Below are 15,908 nucleotides of genomic sequence, written 5' to 3' on the forward strand. Positions count from 1 at the left end.
GTAGGATGTCATGTTATGCCCTTGCAATGCTAATCCCACTCTGATTTTTTTGTTTACATTTTTTATCAATGACAAATATGGCGTCCATCCCGAGATGAACAGACGTGGCATTAAATTTTTACATGTTTAAGCAAAGCTGGTGTGTAAGAAAGAAAATCTCATCCCTTCAACATTATTTGGAACACTGTTATTGTAAAAAAACTGTTTTTTCCTTATACAAAAGCTTAATATTTTGTGTTGAATGTACTTTCACAAAGACCTCTGTTTTCCTATTACATTCATAGTACCACATCCTTATCCACAAAATACTGAATATTACAGGTGTCCATCAGTATTATATCAGTTTAGGAATATGTTTTTTATTTTCCCACCATCGATTTCTTGAATATGCACCCCTTCCGCATTGCTATATGAACTGTGAATGTAGCAATATGCGTCCCCTTAAAGTGAAATTTACTGTGTTTGAAAAGCGCTACAATCATCCCTTACTTTTAAGACTAGCCGTCGTAAGTGCTATCATACTTTCAAATGTCTTTGCCGATAATTCTAGGAAATTTGAAATACTACGAGAAAGAATCCGAAGGATCGAAGATAGGCTTGCTGAAGATATTTCTTTGATAAGAGAGGAGTTTTATAACGAAATAAGTGCACTGGCTAAACACGAAGACACAAAGAAAAATGAATCAACGACGGCTTTTGATAAGGCAATTAAAACTGGAGTAAATAGTGACCTTGAAGCTTTGACAGTGAAAGTTGGAAATTTAAAAAGTGCATTATTCGCAAAGGTGAAAATAATAACAGGTGGAAATAAGCAAGAAAAACGAATCCGGAGGGACATTCAAAAGGAAATCAATGGATTGAAAACAGAAAAAGAAGACATAGTTGAAGCACTTTCTGGTATGTCAAACAACATTGCACTGGCAATTGGTGACACAGCAGAACAGATCAGTGTGAGAGATAAGCTTAATGACATTGTAGAATTACTTGAGAATTTAAACGCACAAGTCACAAAATATGTTCAGACTGACAATACAGAAAGATATAAGGGAACGGAAAGAGTGTCGGACTGTACCGACTGGCTCAGAAGAGGTCATGTCATTGTGTTTCCAGAAACACTATGGCGGCCAATAAAGGTTTACTGCGATATGGAAACATCGGGTGGTGGATGGACAGTGTTTCAGAGAAGACAAGACGGTTCGGAAAACTTCAATAGAAAGTGGATCGATTACGCGTTTGGATTTGGTAATTTGTCGGGTGAGTTTTGGCTCGGGAACGAATTCATTCACCGACTTACGTCTGTCGCGCCACAAGAATTACTCATAGAGCTCGAAGATTTCGAAAACGATCACAGACATGCCGCTTATGGACTGTTTTCTGTCGGATCTGCTGAAGAAGCTTTTAAACTATCTGTTAATTTCTTTGCGGGCAACATAACCGATTCTCTCGTGTCTCACCATAATGGGCTTGGATTTTCAACAAGCGACCACGGGTCTTCGACAGGTTGCTCCAGCAGCTTTAAAGGAGGTTGGTGGTACGGAAAGTGTCATAGGGTCAATATAAATGGGTTGTATCTTAAAGGAAAGCATACGTCTTACGCCGACGGTGTCAACTGGGAAGCTTGGCGTGGCCATCATTACTCATTAAAGAAAACTGAAATGAAATTCCGTCCTCATTAGTGATATTCGTTGATTCATTGATTGACCAATTGAATTGTGACTCAAATGGAATACTGATTGTCGGATTGGTTGGTATAATTGTTTTGTAAAAAAAGACAATTCAGTCAAATTATGCCAGCCTTTTAACACATTTTCCTGGATATATAAAACCAGTATAACTTTACAACTTCTCAGTTTGACTAAAGAGTGGCTGAGTGTATATATGTATAATGTTTCGATGATATTTGCCTCTTGAGTACAGAATATACAAAAAGAGTTTTCATTTAATCTTTCATTTATATGACAAATGTTATATTTTATTTACTTGTTTAGCTTTTTACAGGCGTTCGTTATTACGCTCGAATTTCCATTTAAATGTCAGGTCAAATAGTTTATGCCAAATCATAAAGACATTTTTTATACATTGTATAACAGACGTTCCTATAAACAATACCGCACACGAAACACTGTGGCAAAAAATGAAATGCGCTGCTGTATTTATATTATTAGTTTTGACATATGGCATGATTTGGTTTGCTTTTATGTTAGTACTATTTTGATTGTAGTTACGATTTGCTTGTACAGATTTCTGCATTGTATTCTATTGAATGTGTTAAAAGGATATTCGCGTGCTTGTGTATGTAAGGGTATAAGGGAGAATGGATGAGTTAAAGCAGCCGGTCACTTTTCTCGAGATTCAATTTGCATTCAAGAAAACCTGATTTTTGTCACTAGATTTTGTTTAAAACCTTTCATTAATAACAACGAAATAAGTGTGTTTGTGTTTTTATGGAACAGGGATGCAGACTGTATTTTGTAAGCCGTGTCACATACAAACATCCCTCATACAGTATTTTCCTTGCGTTTACATTGTCTTGGTATGTGCGTTTCTTCCTTGTTAGTGACCATGTTTGGGCCAACGAAGTAGCATACCATCCAACATTTGTAAGAAAATGATATAACATAATTAGCTACTTATTAAATTACATGACAAAACGATGAATATTGTTGTAATGTATTTAGGAATAATGTATTCCTGAAATTTGAATAAATATGAATCATCCGCAAAATATAGGATGAACATAGGATAGTGCGCCGGCTGCCCAACCAACAGGTCGCCGGTACGAACTCTGCTAGCATTTTAACTGTGTCTCTTGAATGGTGATATTTTTCAGAAAGCATACTCCAGAGTGTACAGCAATAACTAAGCAAATTAATGTTTCTGAGGAAGTATAAAAATTAATTAGTCGTACGATATCGTCGACAGCGATAATATAAGTGAGATAAACCATGACGTATGTCTAGTTTATCAGGATGTTAATGTTTACAAATATTGGCACGTTAAATGTCTACAAAACATGTGTTTCACTTTCTCAAAATACACACAATTCAGTCTGTTAGCTTTATTTCGTTTATTAATTTGGAAACAGAAAACAAAGCAATACAATATGATATGGTAAAATATGTTTTATGGAATTTGATACTATTAGATACATTGTACATAATGATACAATTAGTAATATAGATGCAGGAACTGGATGTACATATGTTTCAGCTTTTTGAAATTGTCCTCTTATTCTATTACTCGCTTCGCAATAGCCATGTTGTTTTGATGGGCTGTGTTAAGAGTTTGTTTCTTTTTAACTACTTTAACTACAGGAGACATAGCAGAAACAGAACCTCTGAAGAGATTTGTCGGATATAATACACGCACAATATCCAAAGTTATGTTTGATATTTCCAAACTTGATTGAATATGATACACAGCAACATCCTAACTTTCTAAGTTATATTTGATATTTCCCAGATTTCCCGATCAGATCTGTTCACCCATACCTTATTATCTCTTCTTAACATATTATGTTCATCTAGCATGTACATATGATAATTGTAATATGTCCAAGTTCAAAGAATGTTTCGTAAAACTTTCTGTTGTACATCAATTAATGTTATTTTCATTTGGTATTTTCAAGGAATAGTGTAAGAATTAATATGTTTAAAATTAGCTCCATGTCAAAACAATGTTGAATCATGGCACGCAGCACTACCGTCTCGCACATCTTTACATATGAAGCAATATATCTATTTATATGACATTTAATTTCCGGTATAATTATTTATACCTGTTATACGTCCATTTGTGTAACGTGCTGGAATTAGCACGTACAGTAACTCATACCTGTGTATGAAAACATGTTAGCAGACTCGGTCGCTATTTGCAGTTGGTCTTTATTCAAAATAAATTGCAAGTGAAACTACCGGTAGTTGTTCGTAATACTTGATTTCAAGATGGTTTGTAGCATATATCGCCTGTGCAAACAGTGTATTCATACAAATTCAACAAAATATTAATTGTTACTGTTTTGTGTGTAAAATGGCAAAAACTGTTTTATCAATTTGTAAATAGTTCCAAGTATTATTGATAGATATGGAACACAAAATACCACGAGAGAAATTACCAACTGACAACTATATTTTCCGCATTTGTATTTGTGATAAACAGCGCGTTATTTTGCTTCTGTTAATTTTACTTTGTTGAGATCATAGAGAAATGGAAACTTGACAATTATCGGCGTTAACAGAAATTAGGAACTATATTGATGAATAATGTGTTTATATTGTTCTTTCCACTTTTGTTAACGGTGATATTGCACCATTCTCACCTAATGACAGGAATGTCTAAGAGTTATTATCTTCACAAAACAATAATGAAACAGTTATTTTACGTCGTGTTAGGGTGTTATGATACGTGGCAGAGTGATTTTCACTTTGATAACTGGTTTGTTTTACTTCTTACATTGCCTGAATTTGTAATAGGAATTTTGTAGGTATTAAAAGTAGATCTTTTGCAAGCGACAAAATGTTGACCATTTCTTGCCATGTGTTCACATATTTTGATTTTTTGATTTTCCCGTAGACTCCTATTATGAAAACGTGTGTTAGGTATCAACTGTTCAAATCAGTCTAGCAAATAATCAAGCAGATGACCCTATTTTATCACATATCCCGAATTGTCTATGTATATTCTGAAGATCAAACATTCATCCGCATCTCCCCAAAACGACTTTTCAATTTCAACAAATTGATTCTGAATCTTATTATCTTTAGACAAGACAAATAATTTTAATTTGCTATAGGAATGCGGAAAATATTCTGGTCGTCTGTTAACAAGCTGTGTATAATGAAATGGCTTTTATAGACGCCTTTGCATATCATTACCTACAAATACACTTAATTATCGTTTGCCATTATTTGTGTTATCATTCGTGGGATTTTATTTTTATGTTTTAATGGCAGCGTCTTGAATAAACCAAAAACTGTCTGGGAAGTATAAACTCTCTACTATATATATATATATATATATATATATATATATATATGATGATGACATTTTTCAGTTCAAGTAAGTTACAATGTAGTAACTGCACTGTGGATAAAGGCAATAAAGTACTGAATTCCTTATTGTGACCTTTTTTGGTATCTGTTGTTCAAAGTTACAGATAGATCTAGTGTTACCTGAAGAATAATTACACATCAAAGGAAAGATAATAGTTCTGAAAATTACTAATTTGTTAACCTTTATATCACATGCATGTCATCATTTTCATGTTCCGTAGAGTCTGTACTTAATGGCCCTTTTCTGTACATATTAGGGATAGAATTTCATTTCTATCTGATTCTAAATCTTACTTTCTCTAATGTCCAAACAATGCTATTTTAATTCATTATTAAACACTTTTGAAAATGACATATAATTTAACACATGCAATAGACAAGTAGACGTAAATATGACTAGGCATAATAACATTTTTACACGGTATTTTCCATTTAAACGAAATAGCAGTACAATGATGTAACCTTTTCTTTTAACAATGGTTACTGAAATGTTAAGGGGTTTCCATTGGGGCTGTTTTCAATTCGGTTGGGGTTACCATAAAAAAGGAGGAAGACTCAAATTTAAATTTTATAACGTAGTTTTGCACGTATGATAAGCCAGAAGTCATGGCGTAACGTCATTTTTCCGGATAACTTAGAATAAAGCCTGAATTTGGGAGACGAAAACGAAAATCATTTCATTTCGTGAATTCATGTCAACCCAAGATATTTAAACGACAAATACTATTTCTTTGAAATGCACGGAACTCTTTCATCATGGGGAAAAAATATATACAATTAAACGGATCTATACATTTTATTTCACCACAATATAGACTATATCTTTATTTATAATTGTGAGATGTTTCGGTAAAATTTACATTGTAAAAAAAATTATGTTCGCGAAAGGGTCATTAAAATTTTGATTTTTTGATTTTCCCGTAGACTCCTATTATGAAATCGTGTGTTAGGTATCAACTGTTCAAATCAGTCTAGCAAAAAATCGAGCAGATGACCCTATTTTATCACATATCCCGAATTGTCTATGTATATTCTGAAGATCAAACATTCATCCACATCTCCCCAAAACGACTTTTCAATTTCAACAAATTGATTCTGAAACTTATTATCTTTAGACAAGACAAATATTTTTTTTAATTTGCTATAGGAATGCGGAAAATATTCTGGTCGTCTGTTAACAAGCTGTGTATAATGAAATGGCTTTTATAGACGCCTTTGCATATCATTACCTACAAATACACTTAATTATCGTTTGCCATTATTTGTGTTATCATTCGTGGGATTTTATTTTTATGTTTTAATGGCAGCGTCTTGAATAAACCAAAAACTGTCTGGGAAGTATAAACTCTCTACTATATATATATATGATGATGACATTTTTCAGTTCAAGTAAGTTACAATGTAGTAACTGTACTGTGGATAAAGGCAATAAAGTACTGAATTCCTTATTGTGACCTTTTTTGGTATCTATTGTTCAAAGTTACAGATAGATCTAGTGTTACCTGAAGAATAATTACACATCAAAGGAAAGATAATAGTTCTGAAAATTACTAATTTGTTAACCTTTATATCACATGCATGTCATCATTTTCATGTCCTGTAAAGTCTGTACGTAATGGCCCTTTTCTGTACTTATTAGGGATAGAATTTCATTTATATCTGATTCTAAATCTTACTTTCTCTAATGTCCAAACATAGGTATTTTAATTCATTATTAAACACTTTTGAAAATGACATATAATTTAACACATGCAATAGACAAGTAGACGTAAATATGACTAGGCATAATAACATTTTTACACGGTATTTTCCATTTAAACGAAATAGCAGTACAATGATGTAACCTTTTCTTTTAACAATGGTTACTGAAATGTTAAGGGGTTTCCATTGGGGCTGTTTTCAATTCGGTTGGGGTTACCATAAAAAAGGAGGAAGACTCAAATTTAAATTTTATAACGTAGTTTTGCACGTATGATAAGCCAGAAGTCATGGCGTAACGTCATTTTTCCGGATAACTTAGAATAAAGCCTGAATTTGGGAGACGAAAACGAAAATCATTTCATTTCGTGAATTCATGTCAACCCAAGATATTTAAACGACAAATACTATTTCTTTGAAATACACGGAACTCTTTCATCATGGGGAAAAAATATATACAATTAAACGGATCTATACATTTTATTTCACCACAATATAGACTATATCTTTATTTATAATTGTGAGATGTTTCGGTAAAATTTACATTGTAAAAAAAATTATGTTCGCGAAAGGGTCATTAAAATTTTGATTTTTTGATTTTCCCGTAGACTCCTTTTATGAAATCGTGTGTTAGGTATCAACTGTTCAAATCAGTCTAGCAAAAAATCGAGCAGATGACCCTATTTTATCACATATCCCGAATTGTCTATGTATATTCTGAAAATTTAGGGTTTAATCAAAGTCTACTTTGTAGATTGAAAATTTGATCCGAACGTTTAGAACTACCTTACAATATAGACAGTGTCACCTTTCCCTCAGCTAAAGGCTGGCTATACAGTGTTCGCTTATAGTGCTATCGGCATCAAACGAAAATCGACAAACATGTGAATCAACTAGTTTCTATGATGTAAGCAGACAAACAAACGGACAAGCAACTGAAACGTGGCAACTCCAATTGGATCTTTGTCCTTTGTTTTTAAGCTTAACAGTCACCTGTGTCAAGTGATATTTTCTTTGTCCTGGTTATTTAGAACAATAATTATTTCTTTGAGTTACAATGGTTGTTCTGTGCCTATGTGTATTCATGTAAGTGTTTTAAGACAAGGTCAGTAAGGTATCCACTAAATCTACTTAAAGGGATGAATGAGAAATCCATGATCATGTAAATAATTTTGGGATCTGGATTTCGAAACGGAATTTAAGCAAGAGCAGCACCTGCGGGTGCTAACGGTCGTCTGTAAAGGCTTGACAAGAGGCAATAAGCAAGAAAGGAGTTATGGTGCTTGACCTTCTCACTAACCTAATGATGATAATGAAACGCATGAAGTTTAAAGACAAAGGTCCATATAATATTCTAGAAAAGAAGGCCTGAACAAAACATTTGACAAAGAAATATCAATTTTCTAAGTTAAAAATGGTCATAATTCTGACAAATTGCAAAAGAGAGTTATGGTTCTTAATCAACTCGCTTATCTATTGACCTATATCCTTTCCGTAGCCGTAGCGTATTAAAACGTATTAGCGTCTGATGGTCCTTTCACACTATTTATAAACGAAATTCATTTTGAAAATATTTATGAAATGTTTAGGTCTGCAGCTTTCAAATACGGAAATAGCTGACATCCTAGGCATATGCTGACACTTTTAAGAAGTCCATGCGCATACAGGCGTGAACCCTGATTATAGACCAATGCAAAAGCGACTTTCAGTTTTAAGTTTAGCCTGTGTACTTTCATTTTCTTTACTTCTGGGAAAAGCTGAAGGTCGTCTGACGTCATTTTCTATGTTGTCAAAAACATACGTATGTCTGGCGAGATTGTATAAAAATATGCCGGCCCTCATATGGATTTCTTCATTAGCACTTTAATTAGTTTTGATTTATTTGTTTAGAGATTATTAAGACCTACATTCTTTCTATTTTCTGAGAGTAACAGGTTTTAAGCGAATAGAAACATTTCATCGAAAGTCTGTCGTTACTTTAATTCAATTTCTGTATTAAAGCAGCATGCCTCCAGATTTGGCTAAAAAATAATCTTTCTTTCAAATTGAAGTTTGGTCATATAATAAACATTAGAATATGAAATTTTGTTTCTAAACCATTTTAAAAGTTCCAAATCAAGAAAAAAAGATGACCGCACCGGGAATCGAACCCACCATCGCGGCAATAAAGACATTTTCCCGTCGTCGTAACCAATAGCGCTATAACTGAAGTAGTGAATAATGACTTCAAAATATAGATATTTATAATCGAGACAGTTTACCTGAACGCTTTTCGGTTTTCATCGTAAAAAGTAGTAAAATAAAAACAGCAAATTCTCATGTGTTTCCAACATAAAGTTTGTCAGTAATTAAGTTTTAAAGCCTTCTTAAGAAATATAGCATTTATTTCAAGATATCTGAAAAAAAAATTGTTGTTGTTGTCGAACGATCTGGAGGCATGCCGCTTTAAAATAAAGAAGGATTCGTTTTTGCTTTCGGGAAATGGTAATATTTGTTTACATCTATAATGTAATATTTCTTCCTAGTTAAGTGAAACGTCACATAAGGAAAAATCCAATCAGATGAAAGCAAGGATACGGTTTAAAGATGCTTATTAGTAATAATGAGAAACATCTTTCGCTAATTAAGTGAGGGCAAAAAAAACAACAACAACATGAGAATGGGTTGTATTGTTATTCTCTCCAATTCCCCACTTACAAAACGGATATGATCTCGTGGACTTCATGTCTGGTGATGACGGTATATAGAAGCATGTAGTATATCGCCATCATTGGATTGAGTAAACATACAAGTAACTGTTTAAAGGAAAAGATAATGCTGTACTTTAAAGTGAAATTTACTGTGTTTGAAAAGCGCTACAATCACCCTTTACTTTTAAGGCTAGCCGTCATTAGTGCTATCATACTTTCAAATGTCTTTGCCGATAATTCTAGGAAATTTGAAATACTACGAGAAAGAATCCGAAGGATCGAAGATAGGCTTGCTGAAGATATTTCTTTGATAAGAGAGGAATTTTATAACGAAATAAGTGCACTGACTGAATACGAAGTCACAACGGAAAATGAATCAACGACGAATTTTGATAATGCAGTTAAAACTGGAGTAAATAGTGACCTGGAAGCTTTAACAGTGAAAGTTGAAAATTTAAAAAGTGCATTATTCGCAAAGGTGAAAATAATAACAGATGGAAATAAGCAAGAAAAACGAATCCGGAGGGACATTCAAAAGGAAATCAATGGATTGAAAACAGAAAAAGAAAACCTAGTTGAAGCACTTTCTGGTATGTCAAACAGCATTGCACTGGCAATTAGTGACACAGCAGAACAGATCAGTGTGAGAGATAAGCTTAATGACATTGTAGAATTACTTGAGAATTTAAAGGTACAAGTCACAAAATATGTTCAGACTGACAATACAGAAAGAAATAAAGGAACGGAAAGAGTGCCGGACTGTACAGACTGGCTCAGAAGAGGTCATGTTACAAGCGGCATATACACCGTGTTTCCAGAAACACTATGGCGGCCAATAAAGGTTTACTGCGATATGGAAACATCGGGTGGCGGATGGACAGTGTTTCAGAGAAGACAAGACGGTTCGGAAAACTTCAATAGAAAGTGGATCGATTACGCGTTTGGATTTGGTAATCTTTCGGGTGAGTTTTGGCTCGGGAACGAATTCATTCACCGACTTACGTCTGTCGCGCCACAAGAATTACTCATAGAGCTCGAAGATTTCGAAAACGATCACAGACATGCCGCTTATGGACTGTTTTCTGTCGGATCTGCTGAGGAAGCTTTTAAACTATCTGTTAATTTCTTTGCGGGCAACATAACCGATTCTCTCGTGTCTCACCATAATGGGCTTGGATTTTCAACAAGCGACCACGGATCCTCGACAGGTTGCTCCAGCAGCTATAAAGGTGGTTGGTGGTATGGAAAGTGTCATAGGGTCAATATAAATGGGTTGTATCTTAAAGGAAAGCATACGTCTAACGCCGACGGTGTCAACTGGTATGATTGGCGTGGCCATCATTACTCATTAAAGAAAACTGAAATGAAATTCCGTCCTCATTAGTGATATTCGTTGATTCATTGATTGACTAATTGATTTGTGACTCAGATGGAATACTGGTTGTCGGATTCGTTGGTATAATAGTTTTGTTAAAAAAAGACAATACAGTCAAATTATGCCAGCCTTTTAACACATTTTCCTGGATATATTAAACCAGTTTAACTTTACAACTTCTCAGTTTGACTAAAGAGTGGCTGAGTGTCAGGGGTTAAACGCAACATATATAATATATATGTATAATGTTTGCCTCTTGAGTACAGAATATACAAAAAGAGTTTTCATTTAAGCTTTCATTTATATGACAAATGTTATATTTTATTTACTTGTTTAGCTTTTTACAGGCGTACGTTATTACGCTTGAGTTTCCATTTAAATGTCAGGTCAAATAGTTTATGCCAAATCATAAAGACATCGTTTATACATTGTATAACAGACGTTCCTATAAACAATACCGCACACGAAACATTGTGGCAAAAATTGAAATGCGCTGCTGTATTTATATCATTAATTTTGACATCTGGCATGATTTGGTTTGCTTTTTATGTTAGTACTATTTTGATTGTAGTTACGATTTGCATGTGCAGATTTCTGCATTGTATTCTATTGAATGTGTTGAAAGGATATTCGGGTACCAGCGTGCTTGTGTATGTAAGGGTATAAGGGAGAATGGATGAGTTAAAACAGTCGGTCACTTTTCTCGAGATTCAATTTGCATTCAAGAAAACCTGATTTTTGTCACTAGATTTTGTTTAAAACCTTTCATTAATAACAACGAAATAAGTGTTTTTACGAAACATGGGTGCAGATTGTACTTTGTAAGCCATGTCACATACAAACATCCCTCATCAAGTATTTTCCTTGTGTTTACATTGTCTTGGTATGTGCGTTTTTTCCTTGTTAGTGACCATGTCTAGGTCAACGAAGTAGCATACCATCCAACATTTGTAAGAAATTGATATAACATAATTAGCTACTTATTAAATTGCATGACAAAACGATGAATATTGTTGTAATGTATTTAGGAATAATGTATTATTCCTGAAATTTGAATAAGTATGAATCATCCGCAAAATATCATTCTCGCATACCAGAGGTCTACCGTGGTTCCCCGGTTCGTCTCGGGATTTTGACAAACATCTGATGGATGAGAATGCAAAATATAGGACGAATATAGGATAGTGCGTCAGCTGCCCAACCAACAGGTCGCCGGTACGAACGCTGCTAGAATTATAACTGTGTCTCTTGAATGGTGATAATTTTCAGGAAGTAAACCTCAGAGTGTACAGCAATAACCAACCAAATTAATGTTTCTGAGGATGTATAAAAATTAATTAGTCGTACGATATCGTCGACAGTGATAAGTGAGATAAACCATGACGTATGTCTAGTTTATCAGGATGTTAATGTTTACAAATATTGGCACGATAAGTGTCTGCAGAACATATGTTTCAATTTCTCAAAAGGAAGTGTCTAGGGGTACGGATCCGTACCTCTAGGATTTGATTCTAGAGGTACGGATCCGTACCTCTAGACAAGCCTACTAGGGGTTTTCTAGGGGTACGGACCTCCTTTCTCTAGAGATTTAAAGTTATTTACATCTAAATTGTTGTTGAAAATGAAATAACAGATAAGACTTAACCAGTGTTACTTAAAACTTTGTTCTAAATGGTTTACAGATACCAGCGTTCATCCGATTGTTTACCTTTTCGCCTTCTTTCAAAACCTGAATAACCGAGGAGTTCCAAATGAATACACTGTTCCGTGCCGATTAGTTTATATAACAAATTAATGAGTAAATTTAACCCTTGAATGACTTATTTTTTGAAATTCGGAAGAAAAAAAAATAAGTTAGGCGTAATAATATGCACCTATTTATTTTGTAATTCAATAAAATATAATGATACTCGACACGGAACTGATTGTTAAATAATCAATTAACCGACATTAACTGTTTGTGAAAACGTCCCTTGTATCTCGTAACGGCTAACATAAAAATTATGTGTGGAAAACTTAAATACCCTGAAGGTTAATTGATATTTAAAATTAGGTATTTTTCACAACAAAATACGCACAATACAGTCTGTTGGTTTTATTTCGTTTATTAATTTGGAAACAGATACATTGTGAGTTTATCGTGCTTACTACCTAGTTATTCGGTATTTTCCGAATTCATCGAATTAATAACTAGACATGAATACAAAATTCGTATCAGACAATTACTAATACTAATCCGATATGAATAATAATGGCCAGCACGTGACGTCTCTTGACAAATAGAAATTCTACATTTGTAGCAGGTGAATAAGAAATATATTATAGTGCTATATCCTTAGGGGGCGGTACATAATTATACAATTAGTGATATAGATGCAGGAACTGGATGTACATATGTTTGAAATTGCAAGGGTATATGGAGATTAATGGACCTTCGTCAAATCGTTCAAAAGGTTCTTTTTGATGTTGTCTAAAAATGTCAGTACATGCCTAGGATGTCAGATATTTCTGTATTTGAGAGCTGCAGGCCTAGGCATTACAGAAATATTTTCAAAATGAATTTCGTTTTATAAATGTTCTTTCTACGGAAGCGTGAAAGGGCCATCACGGCTTATTACGCTTTAGTACGTTACGGCTAAGGAAAGAACATGAATTGCACAGTATATAGATATCTACATGTAATTATTACACTCTGCAAACTCCTACGTTGGGTTCAGAATTCTTTCATGTGAGAAAGTAATCTGGTAATCTTACGAAAGCCGTGACGTTTGTGGCCCTATCAAGGTATCTTCACTTGTGTCTGTCGTGGAACATGGGGTCATCGTCCATCATTAAACCAGGAATGTGGCCATCATTTGTGTCAGTGTAACTTAATGAAAACCTGGGACAAAACAAACAAACCTTTGCAATACAATACGGTACAGAACACTCATAAGCTTTAATTACTATATAATTCTAGAATTGAAAAAGATAAGTCGTACATTTTCTTATAAGACCAGTGTGCATTTCACGAAACGGATCGCGGTGTCGGGAGTTCGATACCCAGGTGAAGCATATGTTTTTCGTGACGATTTGATAAAAGGTATAGTTTAAGAAGACATTTCGTCCTCCATCTCTGATTCATGTCGAGAAGTTGGTAGTTACTTGCGGAGAACATGTTAGCAGTGGCACAGAATACAGGAACACTTGTTAGGTTAACAGCTTGTCGTTACGTAACTGAAATACTGTTGAAAAACGGCGATTAACTAAAAAAAAGTGTTAGCAAGTAGCACATTTAGAAGCTTCAAATAATACATTTTCTAGTGCGTAATCTATACGCTGTCTTTCAGACAAATAAAGATCAAATTTCATGGCATTTTTGACAGTTTTATTAATTAGATTATATTGAGGTTTACTGTTGAGAGGGGGTTTACGGGAAAATGAAAAGACAAATGAATTTCTATTCATGATTTTATAAATGCGATGATTGAAATGGATTAAAGAAATGTTATACCATTCGTTTTATCTTATTCATTGAAAAACATGTATGATATCTAACATTACCAACTTTTAGTAACATCTCTAAACCGATAAAGCGGGGCAGATCTACCTATAATAAAAATCAATAAAACCAGTAATCCAATATCATCGCTACCGGACGGAATCGTTGATTTCCGTACTAATTGTTGTTGTTGTAGTAACACGGGGGCAAAAATCGATAATTAACAGCTTTGGTCATTATCTGATGCATTTACAGGCGGGCGGTTTTCTATATGATATATCTGAATGAAGTTTTAATAATTATTAAAGTGAAAATCATTATAATTATTATAATACTTTATTAATTGTCAAATAAAAGTAATATTTAAGAATATGAATATGTTATCTGAAATATTTAGAAATCGTTACATTTTATACATCGAACACAGATTTACTTTCTTTTTAATGCATGAAACATCATGCTAACATATATCTATTTACAGAAAAGAAATATTTACGCACAAGAAACTGTCTCTAAATAAAATAAATATTCATGAATATGAATATGTTATCTAAAATATTTAGAAAGCGTATATACTTCCTCTATACGCGCTTTCTTTCACATATTATGAACATTAGAGTATGAGCTTTTGTTTCTAAAATATTTTCAAAATTCTAAATCACTAACGCTTTTCGATTTTTATCGTAAAGGGTAGTAAAACAGCAAGTTCTCACGTATTTCCGTAACAAAAAGTTTGTCAGTAATTAAGTTTTGAAGCCTTCATAAGAGATATAGCTTTTTTTTTCAAGATATCTAAAAAGTATTTTTGTTGTCGAACGATTTGGAGACCAGTCGCTTTAAAGAAAAAGAAGTATAGAAATAAGACTTATACTTTTAAAAGGAAATACTTAACCCTTACCATGCTGGACACGATTTGTTCTTCCTTTGCGATCGGTGCAGATCATGATCAGTCTGCACGGATGTGCAGACTGATCATCATCTGCACTGTCTGCCATTCAGCCAGTAACTTTTTAGTATGCACCCTTTTCATAGTACTGTCCAAATTGAAAGATTGACAAGTTTATTATTGTAATTTAGCATGGTAAGGATTAAGCTTCTTATATCGTGCCTAAATAGAAATATCATATTTGCGTGACTTGAATAGGTACTGCTGACAAATACTACTACCATAGTATACTTTAACTATAAATATATCGTTACAGGAAAAAATCAACATTAAATAACAATAACTTCATCAATATCTCAATTTTAGAATAGCAGACTTACTAAACTATAATTTTAGAATAAATAAGTTTTTCGTGAAATTTGGGCCAAGATCTTTACTCAGTAAATATTTACGGAACAACAACGTGAATTCTAAATTTGTACTGTCATACGATTCATGAAATAAGTGTAAAAATCGTAAAAACAAAGTTCCTGAAAGAAAGGGAAAAGACTATATAAAGACAGAAGAAAGTGAAATAAATATATTAAAACGCAAAAACCATAAAAATACCTATCACTTGTAGTAAGTGGGGTAACATATTTTTTATGACCCGGCTTGAAACAACACTGAACGGATACTGTTTACCCCTAGGCAATATTGTAATACACAATAAAAGTCAAAGGGTAAT

The 15,908-nt window shown here is 33.6% G+C and overlaps 1 protein-coding gene across 1 annotated transcript; it reads left to right on the forward strand.

Moving 5' to 3' along the window:
* Positions 1-431: 431 nt before the first annotated feature.
* Positions 432-11,822, forward strand: LOC128559240 (techylectin-5B-like). Its single transcript, XM_053550477.1, has 2 exons — positions 432-942; positions 10,093-11,822. Exons 1-2 carry the CDS (start codon positions 432-434, stop codon positions 10,821-10,823), a joined length of 1,242 nt encoding a protein of 413 aa, XP_053406452.1. The 3' UTR covers positions 10,824-11,822.
* The last annotated feature ends 4,086 nt before the right edge of the window (positions 11,823-15,908 follow it).

This window comes from Mercenaria mercenaria, chromosome 9 (assembly GCF_021730395.1).
Source record: "Mercenaria mercenaria strain notata chromosome 9, MADL_Memer_1, whole genome shotgun sequence".
Lineage (NCBI taxonomy): Eukaryota > Metazoa > Mollusca > Bivalvia > Venerida > Veneridae > Mercenaria > Mercenaria mercenaria.

Bases quoted from the DNA above. Each gene is read 5' to 3' on its own strand.
- LOC128559240 (XM_053550477.1), top strand. From the start codon at position 432: ATGCGTCCCCTTAAAGTGAAATTTACTGTGTTTGAAAAGCGCTACAAT. The intron at 943-10,092 runs AGATCAGTGTGA...GTGTGAGAGATA, and splicing joins AATTGGTGACACAGCAGAAC to AGCTTAATGACATTGTAGAA.